Source organism: Meriones unguiculatus, chromosome 3, assembly GCF_030254825.1.
Source record: "Meriones unguiculatus strain TT.TT164.6M chromosome 3, Bangor_MerUng_6.1, whole genome shotgun sequence".
Taxonomy (NCBI): Eukaryota; Metazoa; Chordata; class Mammalia; order Rodentia; family Muridae; genus Meriones; species Meriones unguiculatus.
This window is the reverse complement of record NC_083351.1, coordinates 170,835,625-170,852,049: the sequence shown is the minus strand read 5'-3', so window position 1 is coordinate 170,852,049 and position 16,425 is coordinate 170,835,625. Positions and strand designations below refer to the sequence as shown.

The 16,425-nt window shown below is 38.2% G+C and overlaps 1 protein-coding gene across 3 annotated transcripts in view; it reads right to left on the bottom strand.

Annotated features, from left to right (window-relative positions):
• Cfap299 (cilia and flagella associated protein 299) overlaps window positions 1-16,425 on the bottom strand; it is a 567,892-nt gene that overhangs the window by 17,837 nt on the left and 533,630 nt on the right. For all 3 annotated transcript variants that reach the window (XM_060378758.1, XM_060378759.1, XM_060378757.1), the window contains exon 5: window positions 2,858-2,987. In XM_060378758.1, coding sequence (XP_060234741.1) covers window positions 2,858-2,987 — 130 coding nt within the window. The remainder of the gene's footprint in view (window positions 1-2,857; window positions 2,988-16,425) is intronic.

Below are 16,425 nucleotides of genomic sequence, written 5' to 3'. Positions count from 1 at the left end.
GATAAACTTATAAGAAGTGTTATGTTGGACTCATGAAATATAGGACACCCGGGCACTTGGAAATGGTGGCTACGGAGTACGTAGTATGCACACACGCTAATTTAATGCCTAGCTTTGAAACTTAAAGTCTGCATTATTCTCCTTGTATTTCGGAAGATGGTGCCAGATCTCCTTGGTTACTGCTTCTCCATGGAGAAGCTTCTTGAATTGTGAGTCATGGGCCAGCCATGGGCACCATGGGCACCTATGGACCACCATAGGGCAAGTGGTCTAGAAGTCCACTAGATTCAGCAAGTCCACTAGAATCACTCACGAAGCTTGTTCTTCTTGGGTTCACTTGAGCCCAAATCAAGCTGGTGCATTTGAAAGACTCTAGAGATGAATGCAACAAAACAACACAACACAAACAAACACAAACCCTCACTTCCATCTGTGAGTTTTAACACACAGGAAGGTAAGTGTGAGTCTCTCAAGGCAATGCACTCAATGAGTTGTGGCCAGAAGTTTGTTTCATGAGAAGGAGGGCACTGTTTCTTTCTAGAATGTTTGACGTTAATTTTATCTTTCTGAAAATCAAAGAGGTAAAATCAAACTGAAATGCAAACTTTTAAGATGAAGAAATTACTCAGTTATTGCCAGATGTCTCACTGACTTATTCTTGACTCTTGTCAGTCACAAACTTATTGTTTCTCCAAGAGTTAGAAAACTTTTTCTTCAAATTAACTTTTTTCTTCTAAAAATATAGGAAACTGAATATTTTGTGTATTGTTGATGAAGTTTGTGAAATCTCCTGATGGGTGATTTTGGAAGTGGGAGATTTTGGTAGGCATGTTCAAGAAATTGTATGCATAGATTCTTCATGACAAAATCCTTCAAGTACACCTTTAACTAAAACAGAGCCTCAGTCTAGGCCAGGCAGGGTAAGTGTTATATTGTTCAAGCTCATTTAGACATCTTTTCCACAAAATCATAATAAAGCTTTTAATAATTTGAGATTTTTCCTTAAATATACGACATAGCTTATAAATGAAAACCCCTTTGGAGGAGGCTGTTTATTCTGTTTTCTGTACTAACAGCACCTAATCACATCTCAACATTTTACAAAAGAGGCACTGCTAAACAGAGGTGTTTTACCAAACTTACTAATTCTCAGATATTCCTGTTAAGCATAGCCACGGTTTCTAGTTCCTCATTTCACTAAAGAGAGACTTGTGCTAGAGAAAGGAGTAGCATTTCCTCTATGGACACAGCATTGGACAGAAGTTCATTAGCTATTTATCCAATATCTCCTTTCTCCTGGTCCAGAATTCATGTTTTTAGTTGGGTCCAGGAGCAACAAAAGAAAAAAGTGACAATTCTCAGACATCCAGACAGCTACATAAATCACAGCTATCAGCTACATACATAGCCACACAGGAGCCATGGAACATGAGAGAACTTGTGTGCAGAAATTTTGGAAAACTTTCTTTGAAGGCATGTTCACATCTGTTTTACCATGCCTGGAGACCATTTGAGCTCACACTGGACCATGGATGCCACTGTCTAGTCTCACATGCATGAGGGAGGCAGTTGCTGTCCAGCTAGAAGCTGCTCTTTTGCCTGAATATGATCACAGTCAACACTATTTCTTGTACAATTTCATTCTTTTATTCTTTGCACCCTTAGTTACTGAGCATGTTGCATTCAGATAATCTATATTAAATGAATACCAAATGAGTTTTTTACTTTATATCTTTATAAAAATTCTAGAAAAAAAAATAGAAACTCAACTGTCTATACTTTGCCTTTGTGTTCTCTTTGCCTCTATCCCATGCACATCACATAATTTTTATGGTTTTCATTCTGGAAAATTATTTTTCTTGTCTTTGAATTTTAGACTGATGTTGTCATGTGAATGAACAGTACCACCAACAAACCCAAGTCAAAAACCAAGGCAAAAAGAGAAAACTACAAAAGCTGGTCAACACCCAAACAACTCTAGCATGTTGTTATGTAAAGTTTTAACTTTCATCCCTAGACACAGAAGTGATGCTCAGAATCTGTGATGTGATTTCAGCTTTTGAAACTAAATAAGATCTACACAAGTGTCCCTGATAAAATTCAAAGTATCACAGGATATGTTTTTACAATATTTTTTTTCAATGCAGTTTATTCAGGAACCTTGAACAATCCTCGTTTTTACAATATTTTAATGAAATGTTTTCTAAAGTAATACTTAACAGGCATATTTATTTTCCAATTGTTGTTGGTGTTTTGAAAGGGTATCTCTTTGGCAAAGGCTAGTCTAGAGTTCTGTGTACCTCAAGCTGGCCTTACTTCATGTCCATCCTCTGCTTCAGTCTCCCAGTTGCTGAGATTGAAGGTAAAGCCCATTTTTCCAGGCCCTTTAGCCACACTTTTCAATGTTAGTCATATATATAGAAGGGGAAGAATTCTGTACAAAGAAAAAGTGAGGATCCCTCTCCACTGATAATAACCTCCAGTGAAAAGACTTTACCCCTCCAAGATCAGAGCAGACAGCCTGGCCACCTGCTCTCTAGTGCTGCTCTTAGCAGGGAGAAATCTTCCCAATTAGGTCTTCTTCAATCCTGCCTAAACTCTTCCTTCTCATAATCTACCAAACTTTGGAGGAATGCTTGCCTGCTTGTCTGCCTTCTTTCCTTCCTTCTGCCTGCCACACCACTCCTTCCCTTGTTCTTCCTTCTACTGTCCCTTTCAACTTTTCTTTCTTTTCTACTGGTCATATTTCAAAGGAATTGTTTGGCTGAAAACTATAAAACAAACATATAAGACATTTTTGACTACGTAGAAATGCAACATATTTTGAAGAAACATATAAAGTATAAATTATAATTACCTTTGGGTCAACGTTGAGAATTTTTCTGTCTCTTTTAAATTTAAAAAGTAAGCCTTCAGGGTTGTCAGCAATCACTTGATAATTTGGACTTGAATTACAAACAGCAATATGACTGTCCCAGTTGTAAAAGCTACAAAAATAAACATTTATAAGTAATTAGGATGTTTAACACATTAAGATGAAACTCACTTTAGAAAATACTTGGTTTGGTTTGTTCTCAAGGACAACCATGGAGAACACATCTGAGATGTGAATTCTAGAAGATACTATGCAGGGTTATTCTCCAATCATTTAGACACATACTTAAAATGATTTTACATGATTTCCTGGTTTGGACACTGTAAGACTTAGGACTTATTCCAGTATTATATTCACAGGAAGTCAAGGAGAAAATTGATGCAATTTAAGATTATTTGTTCCACTGCAGACTCTTCAGGGTATAAAGAGACTGTTTAGTGGAAGGAAGGGCAGACGAAGTCACCTCTTTCCATTCAAAACAAGTTCATGTTGATTTATGTCTTCCAGGATCTCTACTTCAATTCATTTCCCAGGGAGTGGAGGGACTTACGTTTGAGTGGTTATTACAGGGCAACCATGTTTTGCTGTATTCTAAGAAGATCTCCACATTGCTCTCATTTCAGAGATGGCCAGGAACCTTGGCAAGGTGACCAGCATAGTAAAAGTATTGAAAGTCATGTGTCATATGGACAATATTTCAGCTCAAAACTGTGCTTCAAAGCACACATATGCTCTTTCAACTAGTCTACTGTTCTAGCATTTTATCTTTAAGGGGATTCTATGGAGGATACTTAGCTTTTTCCATGTGTTGTTTTTACTTGTCAAAGCTGAATATAATACTGTCCTTCAGACTGAAAGAACCCTCAGTATATTTTCTTTAATTTCTCTTATTCTTATAAAAACATTTCTAATATTATACTTGCTTTTAAAATGACAAAGATCAAGGTAAGTGTGTATATAATTTACAGACCTATCTTTTTTTCATATATTTATAATATGCATTTTTAAATTAAAAAAGATTATTTTTGTGTGAGTCCAGGTATAAATGGAGGCCAGAGGTGTCAGAGCCCTTGGACTTGGAGTTACAGGTAGCTGTGAGCTGTCTGAGTGACTGTTGGGAAGATAAATAGGATCCTTTAGAAAAGCACTACACATCCTTCACTGTTGAGCCATCACTACAGGGTTTGTAGTGTGTGTTTGTAATTATTTTCCCTGGATTCTACTTCTGGATTGTTTGGCCTGACACTCCTCCTTCTGAAAGAGATTAAATCTCTCTGAATTGTTACATAGTTTGGGGGCCTCAGTGTTTTCTATCATCTTTGTGTTACGATCTGAAAATATAGTGACTTACTATGGTCTAGATTAAATTGTCCCTGTAAACGAACAGAATGGCATTATTGAAGGTGTGGCCTTGTTGGAGGAAGAGTGACACCGGGGGTGGGCTTTGAGGTTTCCAGTGCTCTAACCAGGCTCAGTATCACTTTCTCTTCCTGCTGTGTCTGGAGATCCAGATGCAGAACTCTAAGCTACTTCTCTAGCACCATGTCTGCTTGCATGCTACCATGATTCCAGGCGTGATGATAATGGACTGAGCCTCTGAACTGTAAGCCCGCCCCAGTTAAATGTTTTCCTTTATGAGAGTTGCCATGGTCTAATGTTTTTCTTTATGAAAGTTGCCATGGTTTCTTTACAGCAGTAGAAATCCTAACTAAGACACTCATCAATACTCAGAACTGACTGCACAGATCTTGGGCTTTTGTCACTCGGAAGGTGATCTTGATGAGAACCGCTACTCTTTCTTCCTGAGGCAGAGTGAGAAAAAGTGGCTTCCAACCATCACTGTGCTTTTTCAGCCAGTTCTTTAGAAAGCACCAGGAAGCTCTATATACTGGAAGCTAGCGTAGCATTTAGGCACCATACCTTTTCCCCACCATTCAGCTAGTACTCAGGAATGATGCTCAAATAACAGGCACAGTCTCCAATAGGACAAGAGCAGAAGAGGAAAGGCTAGGTTCTGGGGGACTTAGTGGCAAAAGCATAGCAAAATCCTGGCAGCTAGGTTTTCTAGCTCAGTTTCACTTGAAGAAAGAAGATAATTTGACCTCACCTTATTGACTTTCAGTTATGAGATCACTAGATTAGAATGGGGGACATGATGTGACTTTCACCTTGACATATGTGTCTAAATAATTCTTTATGAGATATAAAGATACGGATAATCCCAGCATAGCTCCTGAGTCATAACTCTGCTTATAATGGTGTGCTTTAAATCGCACATTCCTATCTTGTTGCTCAGACCTCAGGTTAAGCCTTACGGAACTTAGTCAGATTTCATTAAAAACACTTGTCATATAAATATTGAGTTTGTATACTGCACGGTGCTTTTGATGAAGCCATTGTTTGTCAATACTTTTTCCTTCCTAAGTAGCTTCATTTTTCTGCCAGTTTTCATAGCTAATGTTTACCATGTAATAAAGAGAATTACTTAAGAACAACTGCCGGATCCTTGTGTAAGTCTAACGAATCACCTCATTTTTTTCCACCAATCCTTGGAGGCAGGTACATTTAGAACTGACAAGAAAAATGGAACCTGTCAGGTTTTAACAGTCCAGCCTGTTGCTCAAATGCCCCGCCTCTTCCTCCTGAACAGGCTTCAGGCCTTGGGAAGCTCTCCCACTGAGGATAGCCAGTTATTGACATACAGATGTTTAATTTCTTCATGGGCAACTATTCAGACTATAATCCAACTCTTCCTTCCTGTGCAACCACACGCTAGAGAGTTAGCCAACGGGGCATGCGCAGAAGTTACGTTTGCTACCTTTCATCAGTACCCATACAACCAGTATCCTTCCAACCAGCTGAAATACAGATGACAGGAAGCCAGGTGATGAAGATGAGTGGAATTTAATGAAACACGAGGGCTAAAGAATTGAGCTGGCCTGGGAGGTACTAGCACAAGCGGTTTATCGGTTTATCGTGGCCTCTATGTTTGAAAATGGAAAAAAAAAGGGAAAATCACATATAATCTGTAGCTCCAACAGAAATGTGGATACATGTTTATCATTGTGAACTCATTCCTCCCCCATGCAATGATGTTTGATGCTTCTTTTATCATAAAAATTAAAAAATAATGTATATTTCCAAGCTTTTCATGTTCTGCTCATACCAATATAAGGCAGGTGCTTAGTAAAAACTTCTATAATATTTAATGTTTGATGAATCAAACTTTACAGCATTGTGAATCTTAAAAAAAAACAATCTAGTTTTCCTTCCTAATTTTTTGATAATTTGAAATTGATTATATAATCTGCTGCTCCATGATTTCAATTTCTAATATCAGTACATTTAACTTTTTCTGCCTGCAAAAAGCCTAGAGGATGAACCAGAGGGAAGTAGTTGGATGAACGGCCCATCTGGGAAGAATTAAAATTTCAGGTTATTCTCTGAAGTTTTATATATTATTGTTCTATACAACTTGCTCTATCTTCAAGATGCTATATATTATTTAAGGGTATGTATTCTTAGGTAAATATTTATTTTACATACAGCTATTCTGAAAAACTTTTCTCTTTAGTTCTATTTTCTCTCATTTGATTCTTTGGGTTCCTGATGATGGCGACACTAACAATGATATAACATCCTTATTTCGAGAGTGAGTCTCCTGAAATTTTCAAATGTTCTTGAGCCAACAAGGAATCTAGAAAAACAATTGCGTAAGGTAAAAGTTCCAACTTATAGTTAAAATAATAACACATTAAATTTTATTGAATAATGTTTAAGTTTTGCTGATTTTTCTGTTTAATGAATCATTGTAACTATTTTAACTTTTCTGCTTGAAAATATTATTTATTGTAAAAATTTGTTTTATTTTAAATTAAATCAAATTACATAATTTATTTTAAATTATAAATTATATATTTTCTCTCCCTCTTGTCCCTCCTGAGTCCACTCCAGCTCTCTCTCTCTCTCTCTCAAATTTATAGTCTCTTTTTTCTCGGTATTATTGTTACATATGTTGAATATATATGAATTCATAAATAAAAACAGCCCTCTGAGTCAGTTTAATGTTTCTTGTGTGTATATGTCCTTAGGGATGACCACTTGATATGGGATAACCAATTACGGCTCTCATTCTTAGGAAAGACAAGTTTGATAATTTTAATTTTGAAAAAAAAAGCTCTTAATGTTATTAATTTTACTCTTATTCTTATATCTAACACATTACTTTTTCCAGATGAACAGTTTAAGGGAATCTTTTAAATAAAAATCTGGGATAAGAAAAAATTTGTCAATGATTTTAGACATCTGGTACCATACTTCTTGAGGGAAAAGACAGTATATGATTAGATGTTGAAAAAAAGGAGATACAAATTTGGAAACAATGTCCAGATATTTTTAGATTCATAAGGTTTTAAAATTAACATTAAATAGAAGGCTTGAGATGGCTCACCCAGCTAACAGCACTGCTTACACTTTGAGAGCACCCATGTTTGATCCCTAGCCCCCACATCATCTCAAAACTGCCTGTAACTCTAGTGTCAGGGGATCCAGTTCTCTCTTCTGGCATGGGCATCAGACATAACACGATACACAGACATACATGCAAGCAAAACACCAATATATATGAACAAATCTAAATTAAACCAAACTAAAATATTCTTTAACAGTGCTAATTAATCCCCATCAGGTCCTCCAGTCAATATGTCTCTGAAAGAAAACGGGTTTTGTCAATACAGTGACTTCACACATAAAATCCCAGGACTCTGTGTTCTTTCTGATCATTCTGATATATATTCTGAATTACTTGAATAACTATCTTATCAATGATGATTTAGGCACAAGCCCTCAGCACTCATCCATGTACTCAGTGCTCATCTGTCCTTGTCCTGGGGCCAGGTTAAAATAATTTAATTAAGTCTTTTCTTGATTGAAACACAGGGGGGAAGAGACTAAATAACCTAAATTCTTGAGTAGGTTAGATCCTCTGCTCCGTGATTAAATGCAATATTGAAATCGATTGAATTTACAGCTAATTCCAGACTGCTAGAATTTTGCAGCTTATAGGTCTACTGTCCAATTAAGAAGGAAGATGATCGATGAATACATGAAGGATAGAAAATGAAGAGAAAGAGTCCTTTCCCAGCATTAGACAATAGAGGACATTTGTGAACATCATGCAAGTTTTGTAGAAGAGTCAAGAGTGCAAGCATTCTTGCTGTCCAAAGTCAGGGGCTAGGAGATTTTGCAGTGAGGATTATAGTAAGGATTCATACATCACACACCAGGTTGAAAAGAAGGTGAAAGGGCATTTTAAAAAAAGAAACCATATGAAATCATTGGCACATGAAACATGACAACACTTTCATGAAAACTGAATTTTAGTTATTTGGGCCAGCTAACACACACACACACACACACACACACACACACACACACACACACACGTTAGGGAAGACAATGCTAGGGGGCAAACACCACAGTGTTCCTTATATGATGAAATGAGGCAATGACTGAGCTACTTCTAGAAGAGAGCCATGAAAAAGGATTGTAGCAATGAAGCAACTTGCTCAATGCGTAGATTTAGAAAGAAGGATTTAGAAGCAGTGTGGATCATTACTTTGAGAGCAAGCAAAACTGGTTAAGGCAGTCTTGAATTATACATGAAGCTGAAAACAAAGGACCGGGTTTGAAAAGGTTCTCACCCGGCTCATGGATGGACATACTGGTTATGTGAGTGACAAGGACAAGAGTCTAGGTTTACTTTGATATTTCTGATTGAATCTCTAAGAGATGGAATCATTTACTTGGATATAAAACACAGTAGAAAGAACTGCTTGTAGTTTCAGTTCACTTCTGAACAGACTGAACTTTGAAATCTCTGGAAAACACCCAAGAAAATGAAAGCAGAGAGCTTGGGTTTTGTTGTTTACTCTTTTGTTTCTGACACTTCCTCCAAGCTAACACCTGGCAGAATGTATATTCCAAATGTGTATCAATTTCATAAACATAATGTATGATTTTAGAAGCCTTAAGATGTTTCTGTGATGAAATAATATATGTGAAGTATCTGTGATATCAATACAAGTATTAAATTCAAATGTGGGCAAGATATAGCCAAAGTATGCAATAAAGGATGAAATCTGAGAACGTGAACGTTATAAAGAATAAAGAGGAAGTAGAAAAGAGTAGTAAAATGTAGTATTTTGACGCAGAAATAACCTGAAACCAAGAATAACAATCATAGACTTCTGACAGAAGAATGAAAGAGAAGAGAGATAAGGAAGGAAGAAATGGAGGGAGGGAGGAAGAGAGGGAGGAAGAGATATGAAAAAGGCATCCTTTAAAAAGGACTACAATAAGGTTGGAAGCTTCGTTGTCAGTGGCAGAATACTGCCTATCAGGCTGGGTTTTCAGTACTACAAAACAAACAATAACCAATCAAGCAAACACATCAACAAACAAAACGGTGAGAAATTTGCAAATTAGATGAAGTATGAACAATAAATAAAAACTGACAATTTGAAGGCTGTTATCGCGAGATCATTTTTTTAACTTTATTTAACATTTTATTCAGCAATTAAAACCAAAATTGGAGTATGCACCCAAGTTGTGTCAAAGACCCAAGCAAAGACTGACAGTGTAAAAATTTTTTTTGTGATTCTTTAAATTCTTTATTAATTGCACTTTATTCACTTTGTATCCCCCTTGTGGTTCCCTCCCTCCTCCTGTCCCAATCCCTCCCTTCCTCCACCCTCTGCATGCATGCCCCTCCCCAAGTCCACTGATAGGGGAGGACTTCTTTTCCTTCCTTCTGATCCTAGTCAGTTAGGTCTCATCAGGAGTGGCTGCATTGTCTTCCTCTGTGGCCTGGTAATGCTGCTTCCCTCTCAGAGGGAGGTAATTAAAGAGCAGGCCAATCAGTTCATGTCAGAGACAGTCCCTTTTCCTATTACAATGGAACCCACTTGGACACTGAACTGCCATGGGCTACATCTGTGCAGGGGTCTTAGTTTATCTCCATGCATGGTCTTTGGTTGGAGTATCAGCTTCAGGAAAGACCCTTGTCCTCAGATTTTTTTTGGTTCTGTTGTTCTCCTTGTGGAGTTCCTGTCCTCTCCAGATCTTAAAAGATCATCCTGAGTGAGCTATCCCAGAAGCAGAAAGATGCACAAGGTATCTACTCACTCATATAGACATATAATATAGGATAAGCCTACTAAAATCTGTACACTTAAAGAAACTAATCAAGAGGGAGGACTCTTGCTAAAAAGCTCATTTCCTACCCAGAAAGGCAAAGAGGATGGACATCAGAAGAAGAAGAAAAGAGGGAACAAGTCAGTCAGGAGCCTGACACAGAGGGCCTCTGAAAGGCTCTGCCCTGCAGACTATCAATGCAGATACTGAGACTTATGGGCAACTTTTGTCCAGAGTGCAGGGAATTTTATGAAAGAAGTGAGATCATATTTAATGATATGAGAAAAGTCAGATGATAGAGAATTAGAGGGAAGATGAGAAAGGATTAATGAATAAGAGTAATTTCTTTAAGAACATATATGTGAAATAAATAGGAAACTAAGGATAACACTTCAGCATGATCTGAAATTAAGGAATGGGTTTGTTGTTTCCTAAGACAGAATAATAAGGATCAGGTTCCATGATGGAAGGATAATGCAAAGAAAATAGGGATCCAAAAAGACAATAACCATGAAAAAGTCCTTGCCATAGAAAACTATAGGAATTCGTACATCTAATATTTAAAAGTGCTATGCCACTAGTTTTAAGTTTTGCTCTTTCATTTTGAGATAATTATATTATATCATCTCTCCCTTCCCCTCTTGGAGACTATTACAGAAACCCACAACCTATCAAAACCCAGAGTTATGGATCCCAGTTCAAATGGATATATCTACAAAATATTCCTGTAGCTACAGCCCAGGGAACATTGTGGAAAATGGGGCAGAAAGACTGTATGAGGGAGTGGATGAGGGAGTTTGCTGTGAAATTGTCGTAGTAATGTCAGAAGCCCTGCCACTCCTTTAATGTATGTAAATAGTTATAATTAGAACAGTGCATATTTCTATTACTAGTCTTACTACATAGCTGGATTTGAAAGAGGACAGTAAAATTTCAAGTTCAGATATCTAGTGTACACTAGAAGAGTCGCACACTCAGGCTAAAGACTCTAAGCCAAATGCTCAGTTGCCATTATTTGGTTACTTTTAATTGGTACATAGTAATTTTTATTAGTTTATATACACTATTGCCTTTACCTTACTTGGCTCGTGGCTTAACATTTTTCTTCTACTGCATAATCATTTCCTAATGCCATTACCTATTTCTAATTCACAAACCACTTGCCAATAACCATAACTTTTTCTATCCATTGGCTCTACTGAGAATACTAGTTATAGACTGGTTCAAATAGCTTCATTTCCGGTGTAATCCCCATTAAAATTGCAATACAATTCTTCACACAAATCCAAAATCACAATCTTCAGCTTCATGTAAGATAATCCTGAATGAATAAAAGAGCTGCTCAAAGTAGCATCATCCCAGTATTCAAGTTATACTACAGTTAAGTAGTAAGAAAAATGATCAGCACTGGAATAAAAACAGACATGCTGATCAATGGAATTGAACTGAAGACTCTCAGATAATTTCACACTCGTGTGGAAACCCAATTTTTGACAAGAAGCAAACAAATTCACACTGGAGAAAAAACCAGAATCTTCAACAAATGGTATATGTCAAACTGAATGGCAGCATGGAGAAGAATCTAAAGAATCCACAGAACTCAACTTCAGATATATCAAGGACCTCATCACAAAACCAGATACACTGGCCCTGACAGAAGAGAAAGTGGGGAGAGGCCTTGAACTCATTGTAGGGGGAAAGACTTTCTGAACAAGCACAATCTCTAAGATCAACGAGTAATCAGTGGGACCTCCTGACACTGACAAGCTTCTCTAGGGCAAAAAAAAGCATCATTTGGACACAGCAGCAGCCTACAGGATATGGGAAAATATCTTTATCAATTACATAACTGATAGAAAGTTAGAATTTAAAATATATAAAGAACTAAAGAAACTGAAAGTCAAGAAAATGAATAATCCAATCATTAATGAGGTACAGAACTAAGCAGAGATTTCTCAAAAGATGAAACACAAATGGCTGAGAAACACTTAGAAATGTTCAACATTCAAAGTCATCATTAGTCAGAATGGCTAAGATCAATAAAATAAAGGATGACTTATGCTTCAGATGGGGAGTAAGGGGAGCACTCATCCATTGCTGGTGAGAGTAAACTTTTACAGCCACTATAAAAAATGAAAACTTCTGTAAGGCAAAGGACACCATAAATTGGACAATGCTGCAGCCTAAAGAATGGGATGGGTTTTGTTTTGTTTTGTTTTACAAACTCCACTTCTGAGAGAGGACTAATATGTAAAATATATAAATAACTCAAGAAACTAGACTTCAAAAAACTAAATAACCACATTAAAAATGAGAAATAGATATAAACAGAATTCTCAATACAAGAATCTCAAATGTCTGAAAAACACTTAAGGAATGTCTTTGCCTATCAGGAATATGCAAATCAAAACTATTTTGAGACTCCATCTTATACCTGTCAGAATGGCGAAGGTCAAAAACACAAATGACAGCTCACACTGGCAAGGATGTGGAGCAAGGGGAACCCTCTTCCATTACTGGTGGCAGTGCAGACTTGTACAGCCACTGTAAAAATCAGTATGATGGTTCTTCAGGAAACTGGAAACTGTTCTACATCAAGACCGAGCTATACCAATCTTGAACATCTTGAACCCAAAAGAACACTCCAACTTACTTCAGGAACACTTGCTCACCCATGTTCATCAAGTCCTTAATCATAACAGCCTGACACTGGAAACATTCTAGATGTCCATCAACAGAACAGATAAAGAAAATGTGATACATTTACACATTGGATTACTGCTCAGCTGTTAAAATATGACATCATGAAATTTGCAGGCAAATGGATGGAACTAGAAGAGTCATCATGAGTGATGTAACCCAGATTAATATTGTATATATTCACTTATAAGGGGTTATTAGCTGTTAGGAAAATTGTACCCAAGCTACACTGTATTGACACAGAGAAGTTAGGTAAACAGGAAGGTTCTAATGGAGACACGGGGATCTCCCTGGGATGGGGAAATAGAATAGATTTTATGGGAGGAGTAGGGGCAAGTAGGGACAGGAACAAGGATAGGATCAGATTGGTGGAGAGATGAGGTGAAGGGAGAGTTATGGGGAGATATGGCTGAAATTGATAGGAGATTTTGGGGTACTCACTGTCAGTGAGGATCCCATTTCCAAGGACCACACCCATACAATTGAGCAGGGAGAAGTATAACTGGTGTCTACATGGGGCCCTTGCCCCTACATTCTAGTCTCTTTGGTGTGGGAAGGTACTCTGCAGGCTAATGGAAAAGAAACATGGACACTAATCTAGCCACAATACCTTTCACTTATAATCTATCCTGCCTGCAGATTATGCTAGGACAAAGGTGGCACAGAATGTGTAGGAGTAGCCAATCAATGTCTAATTTTCTCCAAGGCCCACTCTATATGAAGGAACTCATACCTAACTCTGCTTGGGTAACAAGAAACAGAGATGAGATAGCCCAGAGACCTAGGGTAAAACCAAACACTACTGGTCTAAAAATCTTCAATAGCCAGATGTCCCTCTATGAAGGAATGGATACAGAAATTGTGGTACATTTACACAATGGAATAATACTCAGCTATTAAAAACAGGGAAATCATGAAATTTGCAGGCAAATGATAGGAACTAGAAATATCATCCTGAGTGAGGAATCCCAGAAGCAGAAAGACCCACATGGTGTATACTCGCTTATAAGTGGATATTAGAGATATAATATTGGATCAACATAGTAAAATCTGTACACCTAAAGAAGCTAAGCAAGAAGGGGGACCCTGAGTAAAATGATAAATCCTCACTCAGAAAGGCAAACAGGATAGACCTCAGAAGACAGAGAAAACAGGGAACAGGATAGGACTCTGCCACAGAAGTCCTCTGAAAGACTTTACCCAGCAGGGTATTAAAGCAGATGCTGAGACTCATAGCCAAACTTTGGGCAGAGTGCAGGGCATCTTATGAAAAAAGGGGGAGATAGAAAGACCTGGAGGGGACAGGAGCGCCACACACAGAGCAACAGAACCAGAAAATCTGGGCCCAGGGGTCTTTTCTGAGACTAATACTCCAGCCAAGGACCATGCATGGAGATAACCTAGAACCCCTGCACTAGATGTAGTCCATGGCAGCTCAGTCTCCAAATGGGTTCCCTAGCAAGTGGTACAGGGTCTGTCCCCGACATAACTGAGTGGCTGACTCTTTGCTCACCTCCTCCTGAGGCAGGAGCAGCCTTACCAGGTCACAGAGGAAGAAAATGCAGCCACTTCTAATGAGACCTGATAGGCTAGGGTTAGATGGAAGGGGAGGAGGACCTCCCCTATCAGTGAACTGGGAGAAGGACATGGAAGGATAAGAGGGAGGGAGGAAGCATGGTTGGCTACCATAAAAAGCTAGAATGTTACGCTCAGGATGCGAGGCTAAGCACTTCACTCAGGATCAGCCTCTTTGGACCCAGAGAAGAGCATGTCTGATTGCATGCGGGTTGATGCCCCAGGTCCCGCCTCTGAGAAAAAGGTATCGGTCGGGTCTGATGCTCTTTAGGTGGATGACACCTAAATGAACATCAGTACAAAGTCCCAATTTATTTCTAATATCAGAGATCAGACCTCTACTCTTGCCTGATGTGTCTAAAACAAAAAAGGGGGAACTATAGAGAGCTGCGGAATGCTATGCCTTAAAGATGGAGCTGGTTTCCGCCTTCCACCTTCCCGATGGTGAGTGCTCTCTGTCACAAACAATTCCACATTTGGCTAAGGCTGAGGATCTGGCTTGCTTCCATGTATGTGGACCTATCTGCATTGCCCACGTGGCACGCTGGGGTTGGCTACCCAGAGGCTATTTAAGCTGTGGGCTGGCTTTCCCCAGGGTCAGATGATTGTTCAAGGTTCCTGAATAAACTGCATTGAAAAAAAAAAAAAAAGAGGGAGGGAGGGTGGGAATCGGAGGGGATGGGAAAGGGGGTTACAGCTGGGATACAAAGTGAATAAATTGTAATAAATAAAAAAATTAAAAATTCAATAAAATACTTCCTAATGACATTCTGCTCTACTCACAGATCAGTGACTTATTCAGTCATTATCAGAGGCTTCTGCTGGAGCAGGTGGGAACAGATTCAGAGACCCTGAACCAAACATTATCCAGGAGACAAAGTCAAAATTGCACATGTCTCCATCAAAACCCTCCTGAGAGCTCATGGAATCCTGAAGAGGAGGGGCTGGAAAGATTGTAAGAGCCATCGAAAATGGTGGACATCAGGAAAACAAAACCCTCTGAATTAACTAAGCAAGGTGCGTATGAGCTCACAGAGACAGAAGCAGCAAGCACAGGCCCTACCTAGGTCTGCATCAGGTCCTCTGTTTTTATACATTATAGCTATTAGCTTGGTATTTTTATGGGACTTCTGACATGAAAATTAGTGGGTCTCTGACTCTATTGGGGCTCTTTTCTTCCTGTCGGATTGTCTTATTTATTTTGATATGATAGTTTTACTTCACATTTTTATATTTTATTTTGTCATGTTTAATTTTTATATCTTAGAAGCCTGTTCTTTTCTAATGGGAGACAGAAGGTGTGTGGATCTGGAGTGAAGGTGGGGAGGATTTGGAAGAAGTAGAGGAAGAAGAAACTATACTCAGGATATATTATCTGAGAATAGAATGTATTTTTAATAAAAGAAAAAAGGAAAAGAAAACAATAATAAAAAGAAAAAATATAGAAACTTACTTTTATAGAAGCATCCTAAAATACATACAGGTATGAAAGGAATCTGTAGCATAATCAAATAATAGGGGTGACAATGCCCTCACTAGTCATCTTATGCCACAAAGTGAAGCCTCCAGTGGCAGAGTTGTTTGCTAAAAGGACCCCATGGAAGCCTTGAAACACCACAGGCTACTGCCAAGAGTGTTGTTTGCTTTCCATAAACTGATGTTAAGGTCCTATTGAACTCAATACTTACTTATCTCCTTGTTTGTGTGTACTTTTGGGGATGGAGTCTAACCATGTAGCCAAGGCTGGCCTTAAGCTTTTCTTAAATTTTATTTTATTCATTATTATTGAGTGTATATGAGTATGTGTGTACGTGTTCACACCTGTGCAAGAGTATGACCGTGTAGGTCAGAGTAGATGCCTTTGTGTGTTTACATGGGGCCTGGGGAACCACACTTAGGTCTTCAGGAGTACACAGCAAGTACCTTTACCTGCTGAGCCATTTCACCACCCTAAGGCTGTTTTTATTTTTTGTTGTTTTGTTTTTAAATAAATGAATGTAGTTGTACTGGGCCTTTGTGAGGAAGCTGGCTTAAAATATGTATAATGTCTTTTCAACAAGTCACATGGGAACATAACAAAT